We start from the raw sequence: 18,449 nt of genomic DNA, 5'->3' as shown, positions 1-18,449 counted from the left end.
GAATATTTTATGAAGGACAATTTTATAGCTGGATCTCAGTATCTACTCCAGTTGAAGGGAAAAAAATAAAAGTAATTTTTAAAAATAATCACAAGATAAAACAAAATGTTTAAATTTGAAGAATGAATATTATGCTTTACATCTCCTCTTCTTTTTCTTAACCAACAATATAAAATCTTCCAGGGCAGTCCTCACTTGCCAGGCATTTTTGGAAGCTCTTACGGCCCTTCTATACAGCTTGCAGAACAATATACAGAAAATGTGTGTTTCCTTACATTCTTCTGCCACCTACTGGATAAAATATATTTTGTATACCAGCATGAGAAATACTCTTTTTGAAACCTATTTAAGATTATTTAATATAGGACCCTTCCACATAGCCATATAAACTAGAATATCAAGGCAGATAATTCACAATATCTGCTTTGAACTGGATTATCTTAGTCCACACTGCCATATAATCCATTTCAAAGCAGATAATGTCAGATTTTATATAGCTGTGTGGAAGTGGCCATATCTTGACAAAAGACTAATAAAAATAGTGTGCATAAAACCAAAAATTATAAACAGGATGTTATTAAGACCAGACAAATATCATAATGTAGTGAGTCAGCCTTTTCTGTTTTGAAGACTACCCCCCCCCCTTCTACACAGATGTATAAAATTCAGATAATCATCTTTGAATGGGATTATCTGGAAGTGTTGATTTAGGGCCCTTCCACACAGCCATATAATCCAGAATATCAAGGCAGATAATACACAATATCTGCTTTGAACTAGGCCCCTTCCACACAGCTGAATAAAACCCCACATTATGTGCTTTGAAGTGGAATATATGGTAGTGTGGACTCGGATAACCCAGTTAAAAGCAGACATTGTGGGATTTTCTGCCTTGATATTCTGGGTTATATGGCTGTGTGGAAGGGACCTGAGTTCACACTGCCACATATTCCCGTTCAAAGCAGATAATGTGGGATTTTATTCATCTGTGTGGAAGGGGCCTCAGATAACCCAGTTCAGAGCAGATACAGTAGAGTCTCGCTTATCCAACCTTCACTTATCCAACGTTCTACATTATCCAACACAGTCTGCCTTTTAGTAGTTAATGTTTTTGTAGTCAATGTTTTCAAGACATTGCGATGTTTTGGTGATAAATTCATAAATACAGTAATTACTACATAACATTACCGTGTATTAAACTGCTTTGTCGATTTGTTGTAAAACATGATGCTTTGGTGCTTAATTTGTAAAATCATAATGTAATTAAACGTTTAATAGGCTTTTCCTTAAACCTTCCTTATTATCTAACATTTTCGCTTATCCAACGTTCTGCCGGCCCGTTTATGTTGGATAAGCGAGACTCTACTGTATTGTGGATTATCTGTCTTGACATTTTGGGTTATATGGCTGTGTGGAAGGGCCCTGAGGCCCTGTACAGAATGAAGGCTCTGAAAGGCCCGCGCTCCACTGTGGCCCCTTCCACACAGCTGAATAAAATCCCACATTTTCTGCTTTGAACTGGAATATATGGCAGTGTGGACTCAGATAACCCAGTTCAAAGCTGACATTGTAGGATTTTCTGCTTTGATATTGTTGGTTATATGGCTGTGTGGAAGGGACCTGTGAGCGATTCCCCTTCGTAGGTTGTAGAACTACAGTTCCCAGCAGGCCTTCTGTTGAGGCATGTCGAGGGTTTGAGGCGGACCCTCGTGCACTGCATTCTGGTCAGCGTAGTCCTACGCCCTGCCTCCGAGGTTGTTGGGCACAGGAGAGGCCGCACTGCACCTGCCCCGCCGGCCACGTGACCTTGGAGGAGGCGGGGATGCCCGCGCGCCAGAGCCTCGTTGGCGTTGCCCTGGCAGAGGTTACTAAGTAACGGTGTGTGTATCCGCCCGCCCCCTTTCTCTTCCCCTTCTTTTTTTTCAACAGAAAGAAGACCAAGATGGCGGCGGTGGCGGCCGTTAGGGTTTCTGTGTGAAGATTGGGGAGGCTTTCCCTCAAGCAGCGCTTTCTACAGCAGGGGAAAGAGCGCCATTCCCAGGTAAAGCAGAGAATGGGGCATTCCTCGCCATCCTTCCTGAGAGAAAGAGAGAGGCCCTTCGCAACATCTCTGAGGGAATAATGGGGGCGTTGTTTCTCTATGGGCCGCGGCGCTTGCGAGGCCTTATTTGCATGAAGGGGGCGTGGCCTCGTGGCGGGCCACGCGCTCCTTGGTTTTTCTTTCACCCCCTGCCCGCCTCCGCGAGCGCCTTTCGTAGGCTCCGCCCCTTTTGCCGAGGAAGGGTCGAGGGCTGCTTTTGTTGCTAAGGGCGACGGTGCCATCGCCTTTCCTGATTGGCCCACCGCCAAGCTGCCTGTCTTGTTCGTCCCCGCCCTCTCCCCTTGCCCTGGACTTTGCCGCCCGTTTGAGGGCAGGCGCGGGCTCACCAGCTCCGCCCTTTAACTGTCTTTCCTGCGACCCTCCATTTCTGACTCACTGCTAGTTCGGAGGCAGGTAAAATCTTGGCCTTGGTAAATAAAAGGGGGGGGGGGAAGCGCCCAAGGACTTCTGTATTCCAATTGGGGCAGCTCGGCCTTAGGTGGGCCCCAGTTAAGGTTTTGTTTGTGTGTTGTTGTGCCTTCAGGTCTTTTTTGGTTTATGTGGTTTTTCTTGGCCAGTTCACATGGGGTTTTGTGGGATCTTAGTTGCGTTGCCCCTTTTAAAGGCAAATCCTGAAGCCTCTGAGTCTGGGTTGCTATGAGTTTTCCGGGCTGTCTGGCCATGTGCCAGAAGCATTCCCTCCTGACGTTTCACCCACACCTATGGCAGGCATCCTCAAAGGTTGTGAGGTCTGTTAAAAACTAGGCAAGCGGTGTTTATATATCTGTGAAAGGTCCAGGGTGGGAGAAAAAACTCTTGTCTGGTGTGAATGGTGCAGTTTGCCAGCTTGATTAACATTGAATGGCCTTGCAGCTTCAAGGCCTGGCTGATTCCTGCCTGGGGGAATGCTTTGTTGCGAGGTGTTACCCTGCCCTGATTGTTTCATGTCTGAAATTCCTGTTTTCTGAGTGGTGTTCTTTATTTACTGTTGTGATTTTAGAGTTTTTTAAATACTGGTAGCCAAATTTTGTTCATTTTCATGATTTCCTTCTTTCTAATGAAATTGTTCATATGCATGTGGATTTCAATGGCTTATCTGTGTAGTCTATGGGTTTTTTCTTGGCATGTTCACTTGGAGCTTACTTGCATTGCCCCTTTAAAAGGCAAACCCTGAAACCTCTTTGTCTGTTCCTAATCTGACACTATGGCCCCTTCCACACAGCTGAATAAAATCCCATATTATCTGCTTTGAGCTGGGTTGTATGGTAGTGTGGACTCAGATAACTCAGTTCAAAGCAGATCTTGTGGGATTTTCTGCCTTAGTATATGGCCTTGAGAGGCGAGGAGATGAAAATACAACATTTATTTGCAAATGAGGCCTGTCAGGTGGGCAAAGGAAGAAGGTACTCCACTGGGACCTAGTTTGAATGAGGTTTTTATAGGATTTCCAAGTATGTTTCACGCTTTCACGAATTTTCCTCTCTCGTCCCTCTTTTCCTTTTTTCTTGACCAAAAAACTTTCATCAGTTGTTTACCAAAATAATTCCAGTAAGCAATTTCCCAACAATTTCTGGATTTCAGGAAATTCAATCCATCAAACACTGCTTGAACTTTCTTCTCTTTAATGTCTCATGCTTCCATTTGTTGTGTTTTGTTTGAACTTTTTTTTCTCCGTACATCTGAGGCTATTGCCTCAAACTGGCATTTATTGCCTGGCCTCCCCCTTACACATACGTGCGCCCCATCCTTTCTGGTCTGGTATTTCCCAGACCCTTAAGTTGATTTCTCTATGTGACAAAAAGAGACTATTTATTAAGCAAACCTTCTACTCTTCATGCTACTGCTCTTCATCTATGCACATAATAAAAGTAAAAATGTGTATGTTTGAATGTGGTAGTTGCTGTCTGCTTACACAGACAGCATCCGGTCTCCATAAACAGCTTTAACCCACAGTGCTGGGGAGCCACCAAAGCCCTCCCTGCAAAGACCTAGCAGGTCACAGTGAGTGCCATATCCCAGTGATAAGGAGAACCTATCAAGAAGCTTTCTTGGCAATAATGGCCTTTGCTTTCCTCTAAGGTTGAGAGAGATTGACTTGTCCAAGATCACCTCAGTGCATTTCCATGGCAGAACAGTGATTTCTACCCTCTTCTTAAGAGTCCTACTGCTACACCACACTGTTTGAGTTAAAATAAACTTCCCCAAACAGGTTTGATTAATTTTTATTGGCGATTTTGATATTGGCCCAGCCCTTCAGGGCACTCAGTGCAACCTACATGTCTTCCAACTTCTTAGTTTGAACTTTGCGACAAATTTGTTAGGTGGGTGAGGCTGAGAGAGTGTCTGACTCCATCCAGTGGGTTTCATGTCTCAGTGGGAAACCCCTGTGTCACATTTACCTTTGGTAAATAGGTAGGGATCGTAGATAGAACTGCTGTGGAAACTGTTGTGGTTGACATCTCAGAATTTAGGGGTTCTGATTTTTAAAATCCAGTCTGCTTGTGCTTCCAACCATCTGAACTGTTAAACCATGGAGCTTGAAAATTGACACATAATGGATCGTTAGAATTGTGAAATTAGTTCAGAAGCTCCACTATTTCAGTTTCTAATTTCATAGAGGTAACTCTAGATTGAACGTGTTTGTGTGTGTGTGTATAATGTAAACTTACCATTATGCATAGGCAAGTTGAATGTTTGGCAGTGATAACCAGCAGTTTCTATGGGTGAGATATCAACTTCTTTTCATTATCAGTATTCTGGCCAATGCCTCCCATTTAAGGCTGTGTTCCTTTTATTATCTGAGCTATTTATCACAGAGATCCATATCATTAGCATTGAAATTTAGCTGTGGGATTTTTCAAAACTGTTTACATTATGCACTTGGCAAATTTTTGTATATATTAACTAATGTAAAGCTGAATATGTTACTTAGATCTACACCACCACTGTGGACAATACCAATCTCTATGTGTAGTGATCACCGTGGAATTAAAACTTCATGCATCTGATAAAATGTGTTAGAGTCAAAAATATATCTCAATGAAAAGTGCTAGTACCCTTCCATCATTTTGACTTTTAGCTGATTGTGTTTAAGGGATGTTGTTAACTCTGAGGCATGGTTTTAAATTTGGCTAATAAAAATATGTGCCAAGTTAAACGAATAGATAAAAAAAAAACATTGCTACTGTACTTTTGAATCACAAGTGGGATTGTGCTGTTTTTTACATGACATGTGAAATAGGCATAATGACTGAGTCTGGTTGCATTGACTTGGAAGGAGCAACTGTGCCTCCATTATTGTTCAGCATGGGACAAACCATATGTAGAAGAGAATTCCTAGTGTCAGGTTATTGGAACAACCATTAGAGATAGAGCTAGGATTTTAGGAGCCTGATCCCAATCATATAGCAGGCTTCAGTTCCTAGGAAATGTTGCCGTTTGACCTTGAAGAATTTGTGCTATATCATAATAGCTAATTACTACAAGTAACAACTATATTTTAGTAACATTTACCTGTAATTTTTCTAACAAAGAAGTTACCTTTTAGCAGCATTCCTGAATTGATTCACCCTCTTTTGTCCAACCTCCTGAAACAGTATCCATTGGATTGCAACCAGAGGGTATCATATTTTTTCTTTAAACATTGGCTATGCCCTTTTATCTGTGGTATTTCATAAGGTGATAAAAGAATTCTCATGGCTGACCTTAGATACTGACAACACCATATTGGAAACTTGCTTTTCACAATTTGATATTACATTACTGCCCGTATTTGAGGATAGCAATTTATTTAAAGGATTTAATTGAGTTGTCTCTGTGGCTTTCAATTTCAGGTAAGTTGGTGTAGCTCATAGGAAAATTCCATGTGCTTGTTAATGGTTCTGTGATATCTTAATTTTGAAAGGGCGTTTTGGATTATTTTGTATTATAAGCATATTTTAGAAAGAATGTCTTGTAATGCCAGCACTTTCATGATTTCTGTATAGGATTCTGAAAACTTTAACACACACAGCTCTCATTTTAATGAGATCTTAAGATTTAAGTCTGTGCCCACATATCCAGTAGTGTGTCCCATTGAACTGCGGAATTGTCTTCCAAATAAACAGATTGCACTAAAAATGCATCAGAAACAGGATTCTGATATTTTGACAGTATATTTCTGCAAGAGTAAAGGGGAAAATTTGGAGACCTTTCATTATAGTATGCACTTCCATTCAGTACAGGTTTTACTTGCTACTAGTTGATTAGGATCCACATATGTATATGCAGGAGATTAGTGCCAACCTGTGTGGCATCTTGTAACTTCTCATGGAAATTAAAGAGCATGGCAGGGCAGCAAAGCTTTTATAAGAGGATTTTTCTGAAAATAGCTTCTAGGAAGATGAGAAAGAAGCAGCTAGTTGGAAAATTAAATAATGGACGTATAAATATTCTTAACGACATACACATGTAATCTTTCTAATTCAAGCTATAGTGTATACAACAATGATAGACAACTGTTTAGGCTCACAACCTGCCCAGAATGCAGTCACCAACTAAAAAAATGGAAGTGTCATAAGTTCATTTCCAGTTTCGAAAAATTGATGTTAAATTATATGCACATATGTGTGCATGGATGCAATTAATTTAAAAGATGGATTTCTGTTCTTAGAAACTTCCAGGAGTTCACCTTAGGAATAGTCTGGAAAATTTGAAAGGAGTCAGGAGCTGCAAAGACAGCCTCAGGAGGTGACAAAGGGCCCATGACAACCCTTGCTAACTCTTGTACAAGTGATTATTGCTACTCCTTGGGGAAAGTGATGAAATTCATTAAGAAGAGAATGTTTGTATTGCTCTTGGACAAGGCTTTTTTGTACTCCCATTGTTTACCTGACAATACATTTCATTGAACTTCATAGGACTTCTATCCTAACTTACATAGCTATACCTTCATTCTACTGAAGACTGTAAAATGTTGAGTTAATATAGAGAAACCTGTGTTGTTCTGCATTTGACTTTTGCTGTTTGAAATTGTCCCTGTAGATGGATTGTGCCAACATTTTGAGCTGAAAGCTTAAAAACCTGGCTATTTCAAAAGGCCTTTGACACTTAATTTGTTGTTGGACTGATCTATCTGCCCATTTTATAATAGCCCCATTCTCGAGGTGTTGCCAATGTTATATTGCACTTTTGTCCATTTCAACTGTGAAATAACCTTCCCCATTTCGGCACATTCTGCACTTTGCCTGGGTTCTATGAATTAGTCTCCTGTGTTAATATTGTATGTTTTATGTCGATTTTAACGATTGTTTTTACTGTAATTGATGTTTTTATTGGATAATTGTTTTATTGCTGTGTTTTGATATTTGATTGTTTTATCGGGCAAGGCCCCATGTAAGCCTCCCCAAGTCCCTTCGGGGAGATGGGGCGGGGTATAAAAATTAAGTTATTATATTATTATTATTAGAAAAAAAATGTTTGCTTTAGAAGTTGATTAAGAAATATGAATGGCATATGACTTTGGACAATCACACAAACAGTCTCATCCTATTTACTAGTACAGATATTTCTTAGTAACAGTGAAATATTGTGAACTTTGTGAGGAGTAGTGCATATAAAATCAAATTATTTTTTATTTTATTTCAGTGTAATCTCATGTCTACCTGAAAATCAGTTCTGCTGAGCTCATTGGGACTTACTGCCCAAGTATAGGCAGATGTATAGAATTTTAGTTAAATAATAATAATAATAATAATAATAATAATAAAAGTTTATTTATATACCACCCTATCTCCCGGATGGGACTCAGGGCGGTTTACAGTCATAAAAGCAACACAAACATTACATAACAACATAATACACATTATTAAACAAAGTAAAATAATACAATTATAACAATTGCTAAAGAGTTCACTGATTTGAATAGTTCTGATTAAGTTGAAATATGTGAAGTAGCTCTTTTTATTTTGGTTGAGGCTATCAATTTGTATGTATGTTGTTGCTGTCTTTGAGCAGAATATTCTTGAACTATATTTATTTTAGGAATTTATTTTATGCTGTAGGCACTATGTTGTGCCGTTTGTAAGCCATCTTGAGTCCCCCCAGGGGTTGAGAAAAGTGGGATATAAATATGGTAAATAAATAATAAATAGGAAGTCATTTATAAAAGCGGCCTAAATACTGTCTTGATTTTCCCTCCATTAAATAAGCTTGTGTGCATTATGATCTGCTATTCAATTGGCAGAACATTGTATAATAGTAAAGTGGGTCAGCTGAGATATAATGGAAAACGTGTTTGTTTTGCTATACAGTTGAAAGCACCTGTATAACCACAAGACTGTGGAAACCTGATTATGTTGCAGGAAAACAAGGTTTCTTGTTACATGTGAACTGGCTTAGTAACTAAGCTTAAGTATAAACTAGAAGAGTGATTCACTAAACTGTGTTTTTTCTCTTGAAGGTATTTATTGTTAGCCGTTGATTATACAACATGGCAGCTGGAGGTGGTCCTTTTGAAGAAGGAATGGATGATCATGACTTACCCAATTGGAGCAACGAGAGTCTTGATGATCGATTGAACAATACGGTAAAACTAAAATTCTTGATGTTTGTATTAAAATATAATATTATAATATTAAACTGTTATGTATATTATATGTCATATTAAACCCGTTTGAATATTAGTGAAATATAGATTATAGTTATTTTCAACTTTAAACATTGATAGTGTTTATAATTAAGACATTGTGGTTCTTTCCATTAGGTTATATAAAGATAGGTTTTCAATCTATTTTAGTGTGCTGTTCAAAGTTTTTGTAAATGATAGTGTCCTGATGTATTGCTTTAAATGGAAAATATAATACAATTTAATTTAAATTCCTCTTGTTATGTTTTGTGTTTTTTTGGCTAAGAATCAGTAGCTTCTGGTAATAAATTTTTATCCAGTTTTGGCAATAAAATTTATTTTTGTTATATTCATGTGTTATTTGTTTTTGTGTGTGTTCAGAGCTGGGGTGGTCAACCAAAGAGACCAAACAAATCTTCAGAAAAAAACAAGAAAAAGGTTTCTAGTGAAAGTGAAACAAGACTTACTAATGACATCTCTCCAGAATCCACCCCAGGAGTTGGACGAAGGAAATCGAAGACTCCCCATAGCTTTCCTCATACAAGATACATGACTCAGATGTCTGTCCCAGAGCAGGCAGAACTAGAAAAACTTAAGCAAAGAATAAACTTCAGTGATTTGGATCAGGTTTGTGTTTGCACTCAAAGAAAAATGTGCTCATGAAAGCCTATTAATATTGTTGTTATTTTAATAAACAAGATGAATATAACTAAAGAGCATATATTAAATTTATGTGCACAGATTTAATTGGTTGCAACTAGATTCTGGACCAGAGATGACCTATGTGTATGGGGTTTAATGCATTTGTTTGCACCACCTGTTTCACTTGATCATAATACTTTTTGATTCACACTTTAAAAATGCATTTCCCCCAGTTACATTCTTAGAGACTCAACAGAGGGTTTTATAGCAAATTTAGTTACACAGCTGTAACTCTTAACCATGGAAGGAAGTGTCAATGTGTCTAGCTCAAGAATGCCTTGTTTTTTACTTGTTCCTTTAATAGGGAATGAAGGCAGGTAAAAGTAGAAGATAGCCATTCCTTGAATGCTGCCTTAGTTTTCCAAGCTAGAAAACATGGCCAGATGTGTGTCTTGTCAGTTGTTTCACCTTCTGTGTCCTTTTGGATAAAAGAGTCAGGGTGTGTTTGTGAATGAAACTGGCAACTGCCGAAGGGTCCTGATGTGTATTCTGCCATCATTTCATAACTCAGTCTGATAATAATAATATAATAATAAAACTTTATTTATACCCCGCCACCATCTCCCCAATGGGGACTCGGGGCGGCTAACATGGGGCCATGCCCAGAGCAATACAACATAATAAAATATAAAAACAACATATCATAGCACCATTCAAAATACAATAAATAATAATAAACAGAACATCAAGAAATCAAAAAACAATAAAGCAAGGGCAGGCCACGTGAACACAGAGATAAAACCCGGAGTGAGAGGGACAGAGGAGTACTCCACTAAGGGCAGGGACATTTGGAAGGGGTAATCTAGAGGATAGATGTTCGGAGGGGAGTAATACGGAGATATATAACAGAAATTACTCGCCGAAAGCACAGCGGAAGAGCCATGTTTTCAATTCTTTCCTAAAAGCTAACAGAGTGGGAGCTTGCCTAATTTCAGTAGGTAGTGAGTTCCACAGTCGGGGGGCCACAGCAGAAAAGGCCCTCTCCCTTGTGCTTACAAGGCGGGCCTGGGATATAGGCAATGGTGATAACAGGGCCTCCCCGGATGATCGCAAAGAACGGGCAGGTTTATGGAAGGAGAAACGGTCACGGAGGTAGGTGGGTCCCAAACCATTTAGGGCTTTATAGATGATGGTCTGCACCTTGAATTGGGACCGGAAGATGAACGGCAGCCAGTGGAGCTCCTTAAACAAGGGAGTGGATCTCTCCCTGTAATTTGCCCCTGTTATTAATCTGGCAGCCGAGCGTTGGACCAATTGTAATTTCTGGGCCGTCTTCAAGGGAAGCCCCACGTAGAGAGCATTACAGTAGTCCAGTCTAGAGGTAACTAAGGCATGGACCACCGTGGTCAAGTCAGATAAGGAACTGAGATAATGAAAGGAAGCCATGGATTACGTTGCATTTGGCAACTTCTCAGTTCAGTCTTCTGCCACTATTCTTACATGCAGCAATGGTAAACAAGGGCGGGCAGGGGATAAATTCAAGCTGTTGAAGTAGGGGATGGGCAGCTTTAGACTTCTTTCCTATATGCATTTTATGATGATACATGATTCCATACCTATCACTTATTTGTTCATATTTTTATCCAGTAGTGCATCACTGGGTTTGAAGAACCATATATTATATTTGAAAGACTATTTAAGTAATTTGTTGGTATTTTATTCTTGTAGAGAAGTATTGGAAGTGATTCTCAGGGCAGAGCAACAGCTGCTAACAACAAACGTCAACTAAATGAAAACAAAAAGCCGTTCAACTTCCTGTCACTACAAATTAATACTAACAAAGGCAAGGATGGTGCTACAAGTTCTCAAACACATGAAACTTCTGGTTCATCACAATATAAAGACTTAATTACAGCTGCCTTGAGTAAGGATTTGCTGCAGAATTGTCCCGTCTCAATTGAAGAGGATGGAAGAGGCGAACCTGCAGTGGACAGTAGTCAGGTGCTGTTTTTGCTTCATGTTTGATTGATGTAGAAACAAAAATTTGAATAGAATGGGTAATTGTTGTGTTTCTCCTAATACAAACTTTTTCCAAAACTTTTTATTATGAAAGGGAGGCAACATTTAAGAGATCATAAGCTATAAAACTTGGCAAGTAGTAGAATATTAGTCAAACTATATTCCATATGTTTTTTATGCAAGCATACATTTTTATTGAATCATAATTTTGCTTATAGTGTTCCACAACCAGACACCCTCTTTATGCTTTGGACTTCAGCAGTCAAAACCCCCAGCCAACATGACTAATGGTCAAGTTGTGACAATTATAGGTCCCCATCTTCTGCATGGCACCAGGTTGGGAAAGCCTGCTTTAGAGACTTCAGGACCACTAACCAAACAAGTTCTATGAGTAAAAATGGAAATGTAGGACTTGGGCTGAATTAATTCCTCCTTTTAACATTTTTATTTTTTCATATATTCTTAGGCTATGTATGCTTAACTGGGAGTAACCTGAACCTAGTGAAGATGATGATGATAATATATTAGATTGATCTGTTAACAGTCACACAGAGGCGTGCTTATTGATGTTATACATTATTTATATAATTATCCACGCATATATCTAAACTGGAATGGTAAATGTGGAATTCCACTTCTGGGCTTATAAAGCAGCTATTTTTAATATTAAATGGTGCAGGGCGAATGCTGGATCCTATTTAAAAGGAGAATTGCTACCCAAGGGACTTTCAAAAGAAGCAACTGACTTTGTTTATCTTTCCCTTTCCTCCCTGCTTTTTGATTTAAGAAAACAAGTTATCTGGATGAGTCAAGGACGGCATGGAAAAGTGTGGCTGGGTGCACTTTACCCATCCTGACAGGAGCCCCTGGTGGCGCAATGGGCTAAACCCTTATGCCGGCAGGACTTCTGACCAAAAGGTCGGTGGTTCGAATCCAGGGAACTGAGTGAGCTCCCATTTGTCAGCTCTAGCTTTCCATGTGGGGACATGAGAGAAGCTTCCCACAGGATGGTAAAACATCAAACATCATGCTGTCCTGGGTTACATCCTTGCAGATGGCCAATTTTCTTGCATATCTTTAATTTACTAGCTTAGATTTGAGTTTAGCTTGCAAAGTTGTTATAACTTTGTGTTTTATTGTGGTACTCTTGTTGTCCTACATGAACTTAACTCATATTGGATTTCTAATAGTAGAACCGGTGTTTTCAGAAGAACTGGATGGGGGGTGAGCCCCCCCCCCCAAAAAAAAACAAAAAAAAACAAACAAACAAAAAACCTCAGTCTTCCATGCAATCCCAGAATCAGGACTGGAAAACCTCTGAAGCAAATTTGGACAGTGCACAGGGCAACCACCAACAGATCATTACATTTGACCCTGAAATCTTTACTTATTTATATATCTGTTATTCTCTTGTGACGTTTTCAGATTGTGAGCAGACTAGTTCAAATTCGTGACTATATTGCAAAAGCCAGTTCCATGCGAGATGATCTTGTTGAGAAAAATGAGAGATCTGCTAATGTTGAGCGCTTATCACATCTCATAAATCATCTGAAAGATCAGGAGAAATCTTACCTGAAATTTTTACAGAAGATACTAGTAAGTTTGAGAATTTAAATACATTTCATCTCTGTAAAAACATTCTTGGAAATAGCATGGAGAATGAGTTTATTATGTAGCAGTTTCCCTTTAACTTTCCCTTTATTACTCCATTTATATAGTTTTTTGTTTATGCCACTAAAATATTCCAGGCTAGAAAGAATGAGGAGGAGGATGGTCGAACTGTAGATTCAGCTGTGGGATCTGGTTCTGTAGCTGAGAGCACATCGCTAAACATAGATGTGCAGTCTGAAGTTTCAGATACAACGGTAAGCTGCTTTTTAGTAATTAAGGTAGTAGCGAATATGCTTTCTTCTCCAGATAAATGTTTTGAATCTGACTCTTAGTTCAAGAAAAAAAATAGCAAGCTAAAAGTCCTGACAATGTCATGGAGAATTTAATTATTTTAAATCTGATGTGGTTTGAACCAAATTACCACAAAACTGAGAGCATTGTTTCACTTTCCCATTCCCACTTTGGCCTGTTTGGGAACAAATCTCTAAAGGTTGGGAACCTCCTGGAGTGGCATCCGGTGCAGGGAGTTGTAGCAGAAAAGGGGAATTGCTCAGTATAAGAATCCTCAGATGCTTAAACAGAAAATCAATTTTGTTAAGTTGCACGTTTAAAAAATTGAACAGTTTTTACTTATCTTATGCTAGGAATGGTTAATGGATACTCACAACTTAATAGAAGTTGCCTAATGTGAAAGGTTCCAGGCCTGAAGAGACCTCACCCTCTTCCAGAACATGCAGTCTACACGTTTTTCGGGTTGTGGGATCCCATTGAATTTTTGATAGATGTGAAATTGCAGCCCTCTGACCACACATTCTTAATTGTTTATCACATCCAAAAATTGTGATCTTCAAGGCTATTTATTTGAAGTTATTTCATTTCTTGCCGATTGTGATCTATGTTGTCTGCTAAAATAATTCAGATATCTGAGAATGTGTTTTTCACTTCAGTTACAATCCTACGCATATTTATGTAGAGGTAAGCACCACTGATCTCCATGGGACTCAATAATAATAATAATAATAATAATAATAATAATAATAATAATAATAATAATAATAATAATAATAAAACTTTATTTATATACCTGCCCTATCTCCTCAAGGGACTTAGGGTGGTTAAGGTGAAGCTAGGTGCCTCTTTCCATATTTTGGCACAAGCCTGGAAAATGAGAGTAGAGAAACCTTAAACTTCAGAATTTCTTTTTCTAAATCATTGTGACACAGAAGAGGGATTATACCATTATTTGGAATAATATTCCCCTTCTCCAAAAGGCAGTTACTTGATCTTGATTACTGTTTCCTACTTTTCTCCTGCCTATCAAATATAAGAAATATTCAAGTAACTAAGAGTTCATCTACACTAAAGAATTAATGCAGTTTGACGTCACTTTAACTGCCATGGCTCAATGCTATAGAATCCTGGGATTTGTAGTTTGGTGGGACACCAGCACTCTCTTATTGGAGTTTTACAAGGCTAAAGACTTCAACTCTCATGATTCCATCGCATTGAGCTATAGCAGTTAACACAGCAGTGACACATTAATTCTACATTGTAAAGTACTTTATTCACTCTGCTTCTACAGAATTTTTTTTTGGAGATGGAAGAGTAGATGAATTATTTTAATCATATCTTTATCACTAATATTTTTCTCACTATGCCCTAATAGGTTGTGTCCTTCCTGTATTTATTCTGTTCCCACTTAAAATTAACTGTTCAGAGTGTGTGATTATTGATGAGGTGAGAGCAAATGAGTATGGCCAAAATCTTGTTGGTGCACTACATTAAACAGCATACAGCAGCTGTGTCATATAGAAGGAAATCACTCTTTTTGAATAGTCTATCTTTCCATCGTGGCTATACCTATGGCCTTTTTCTTGGTCTCTCCACCACTTCCAGTGCTGAAATTATGTTGCTGTTTTGCCTTGACAGGATGCTGGCCTATGTCCTTTTGTAGTTGGTAGAAAATAATGATTCAGGCAAGAAGAAGCATTTCTGGTTCTTAGAAGTGTCAAGTTGGGCCATGGGTGTTAAATTAGAACATTGCCTCTCAAAGGAAATTCAAATGATGGATTTCGTTTTCTTTGAAAGCTTGTCTCTAGTGTTAAAATAGTTGATTGTTCTATACTCTTGAATGCTAGTTGAAAAAATGAACCATGTTGAGTTGGGAATTTATTGGCATTGAATTGGTCGCTATGGTTTCCTTCTCTCTTTTATGAAGTGTTATGCTTTGTATGAATGAATTTTTCTGTATAAACATGTGGCAGTAATATATTGGAGGAAACAAGTTGTGCCTAATAGTGATTAGGTTTTAAAAAGTAAGTAGCCACATTGCTACTCGTTTGTAAATGACCCATTAGTTTAAAACATTATTGGGAACAAAGTGCGATAGCCATTTCTGTACTGTTCTGGCATTGTTGCTGGTAATGTGTAAATTAGGTCTTCAGGTTTTTATGTTTTATTTCTTTAACAGTCTGGGGTTTGCTTGGACAGATTTTTTTTACTACAGTAGAGTCTCACTTATCTAACATAAACGGGCCGGCAGAACATTGGATAAGCAAATATGTTGGATAATAAGGAGGGATTAAGGAAAAGCCTATTAAACATCAAAATAGGTTATGATTTTACAAATTAAGCACCAAAACATGTTATACAACAAATTTGACAGAAAACGTAGTTCGATACGTAGTAATGCTATGTAGTAATTACTGTATTTACGAATTTAGCACCAAAATATCACGATGTATTGAAAACATTGACTACAAAAATGCGTTGGATAATCCAGAACATTGGATAAGTGAGACTCTACTGTAGTAGAAATTCAAATAATATATTACTAATAACATAGGAGAAATGTTAAGGTGTCAGTTATGTCCACAGAAGGTATATTTAAAGTAAGAATCCGGCTTTGTTAAATTTCCAGTCTGATTCTTTCAGATTTGTGGGATCTGATGTTTGAGTTGTCTCCCATGCCTCTACTTAATCTAGTCACTTTTTGCATTTTCTGTTTGCCAAGCCTACAAGCTGCCTTTTCAATTTTTGGGATCTTGGAACAGTTGAGGGGTTTTCTAGAAGGAGCTGCATACATAGAAATCAAAAGACACTCTTGTGCATATGTAGCTCCTGCATAACTGTTGATCTGTCCATTTTGCAAAAAAAAAAAAGTTTCAAACTGTATTGTATATAGACATAGCTTAAATAGGTTGTTAGATTAACAAATAAAATACTGTAGCTGAATAGATGAGTAGTTGTATTAGCTTATTAGCTATGATTAGCAGAAGTATGTATTTACAGTCTAACTTACTAAACTATTTGATAAAGGAAGCTTCTTTTAGCCTGGGACCTCGACCCGGCATTGAGGACAAACTAGGGAATTCAACTTCTCAAGGACAGGTTTCAGACATGGATGATACAGGAAGTCCAAAAGTGAGATGTGACAGAGCTGCCCTGAATGGCAGCTGGCCTAGTAGGATTAATAACCAAGAACCTGGATTGCCCTCAAAGGTACACTTATCAGATTTTGCCTTGGAAATCTTTCAATATAGGTGTTAATCTGTGGATTCTTTCCTCCCAGATAATTGTTTTATTTCAAATATAGGGATGCATTAATCAATTGTTTTAGTTCTTACAAATATGTTCTTAGTACTTATTGATAATTACTAGGCAGTCTGTTTTAATGTATATAGAATTATTTTAAAGGAATAATTGCTTAGAATTAGTAATCACAAACTACAATTTTAATTTTTTAATATTCTTTCTCAATTATTCTGTCACAGCACAATTCACATTTGCCATCATGCCAAACTTGGTTCATAAGTCTAACATGCTGTTTACATTTTGCTCTACATGTGTGTGTGTGTGAATAATGACATTTCTCTGATATTAACCTTTTTGCAATCAAGTTTATTCATTTTGTTGGTGAAAATAGTTGTTCAGTTCTAAATATCACTTTTCAGTACTATGGATTATATACAGACTTGCTTTTCTGCAAATGGAAAATGTAGTGAATGTTCTTGCTTTGTGATCTGGATGCTCCTATGGGGATTGGGGAGAAAACTGATTTCCCCCCAGTTTCATCCTTCTTTCTATTCATAACCACCAAACTTGGTGTTATGGAAGGTCCTTCAGTCTAATTGCTCTCATTTGGAAGATTTTCCTTCTTGTTCTCCCTGTTGATTTGATTTTGCATTAAAATTGTGATTTGATCTGCTCTTCTTTGGAAGGCTTTCTTTTTTCCTCAGTGATCATAGTATTGTGAATGTTGCGTCATTGCACTGCTGGGAGATAGATACAAGACAGTAGGACTTGAATGTGCGCTGGCTGGATTATTCTCCTTTGTAGTTGTATGAAACAAAAGCAGTGGTTGTTAAACTTTGCCATTCAGTAATTCTTAAAGCAGACCCTGAAAAGTCAGGGCCTTTTCATGTGTTAATATAGCAGTGCTGTAAGCACTTATTTTGGAGAAAGCCGCAACTAAACAGAGTGGGTTACAATGTATGGAACACTGCTCAGTATTGGTGATTTCATTGAAATAACATACAAAACATAGTGGAATTTAAAAACCCCCGAATATAAGTAACCTTGGCTAATGCAATATTGGGGGGAAAGGGTGACAAGTATAATTGATGAGCAGTGTATAAATTAACCTTACTGTGCATGATACATTCGTACTAATTGCCTTTATCTTTTTTGCATTACTGTCTGTTTTTTAAACATTTATTTTCCAGGCTAGAGATCCTCAGCAAGAAGCTACAGAAGAACTTGTAAATTTAAAGAAGCAACATGATTTACTAAAGAGGATGTTACAACAGCAGGAACAATTGAAAGCTCTTCAAGGGAGGCAAGCTGCCCTTCTTGCTCTACAGCATAAAGCAGAACAGGCTATTGCTGTCATGGATGATTCTGGTATGCTCTTGTTATATACCTGAACAGAAGTTCTCCTTCAGTAACACAGGCTACCCTCCACCCCACCCCACCCTCCATTTCTTTCTTAGTGTTTTGGTTTTTAGGCCTGTTCCTGGGGTTATTTGGGGTTTTGATTTAGAAAATTGCATTGGATGGACAGCATCAACTGTAGTTTCTTAGATATGGTTATGGTTTTTTATGGGCGAGCAGTTTGCGACTGGTAGTTGGCATGTATTCTGTATCTCAAAAGCTAGATCTGATAGGGGAAAACTGGTGCCATGTTTGGAATCAGCAGGTTAAATGTAAGGACTATCAGCAGTGAAATTGCGTACATTATTTTAGAGGTGCTGTTACTTAAATATGAGAATTTTTTCTTTAAAATGCATCCCAACTAACTTAGCCAGAAGCCAAAGTAATGTCCTATTATGGATATAATAACCAAGAAATATTTGAGACATGGGGTGGGGAATAATGTATTCCATGTCTAGTTGGAAGAAGCTATACAGAAGGATGGTTTTATATTCTTTTACTGTCCAAGAGGTCATGGATGATATGTCCATCATTTTGGTCTCATGTTAGTGATCAGAGGTT

At 38.1% G+C, this 18,449-nt stretch overlaps 1 protein-coding gene across 10 annotated transcripts in view; it reads left to right on the top strand.

Annotated features, from left to right (window-relative positions):
• Positions 1–1,887: 1,887 nt before the first annotated feature.
• The window catches only part of pcm1 (pericentriolar material 1), a 60,935-nt gene continuing 44,373 nt past the window's right edge, over positions 1,888–18,449 (top strand). For 3 of the 10 annotated variants that reach the window (XM_062981501.1, XM_062981502.1, XM_062981498.1), the window contains exons 1-8: positions 1,888–2,041; positions 8,520–8,645; positions 9,066–9,311; positions 11,055–11,327; positions 12,771–12,941; positions 13,094–13,210; positions 16,275–16,457; positions 17,681–17,858. In XM_062981501.1, coding sequence (XP_062837571.1) covers positions 8,550–8,645; positions 9,066–9,311; positions 11,055–11,327; positions 12,771–12,941; positions 13,094–13,210; positions 16,275–16,457; positions 17,681–17,858 — 1,264 coding nt within the window. In that variant the 5' untranslated portion in view covers positions 1,888–2,041; positions 8,520–8,549. Of the gene's footprint in view, positions 2,042–2,357; positions 2,495–8,519; positions 8,646–9,065; positions 9,312–11,054; positions 11,328–12,770; positions 12,942–13,093; positions 13,211–16,274; positions 16,458–17,680; positions 17,859–18,449 lie in introns of those variants that run through there. The other 7 variants (XM_062981506.1, XM_062981504.1, XM_062981507.1 and 4 more) reach the window with 5 other exon arrangements.

Source organism: Anolis carolinensis, chromosome 5, assembly GCF_035594765.1.
Source record: "Anolis carolinensis isolate JA03-04 chromosome 5, rAnoCar3.1.pri, whole genome shotgun sequence".
Lineage (NCBI taxonomy): Eukaryota > Metazoa > Chordata > Lepidosauria > Squamata > Dactyloidae > Anolis > Anolis carolinensis.
This window is presented reverse-complemented; position numbering and strand designations above follow the sequence as displayed.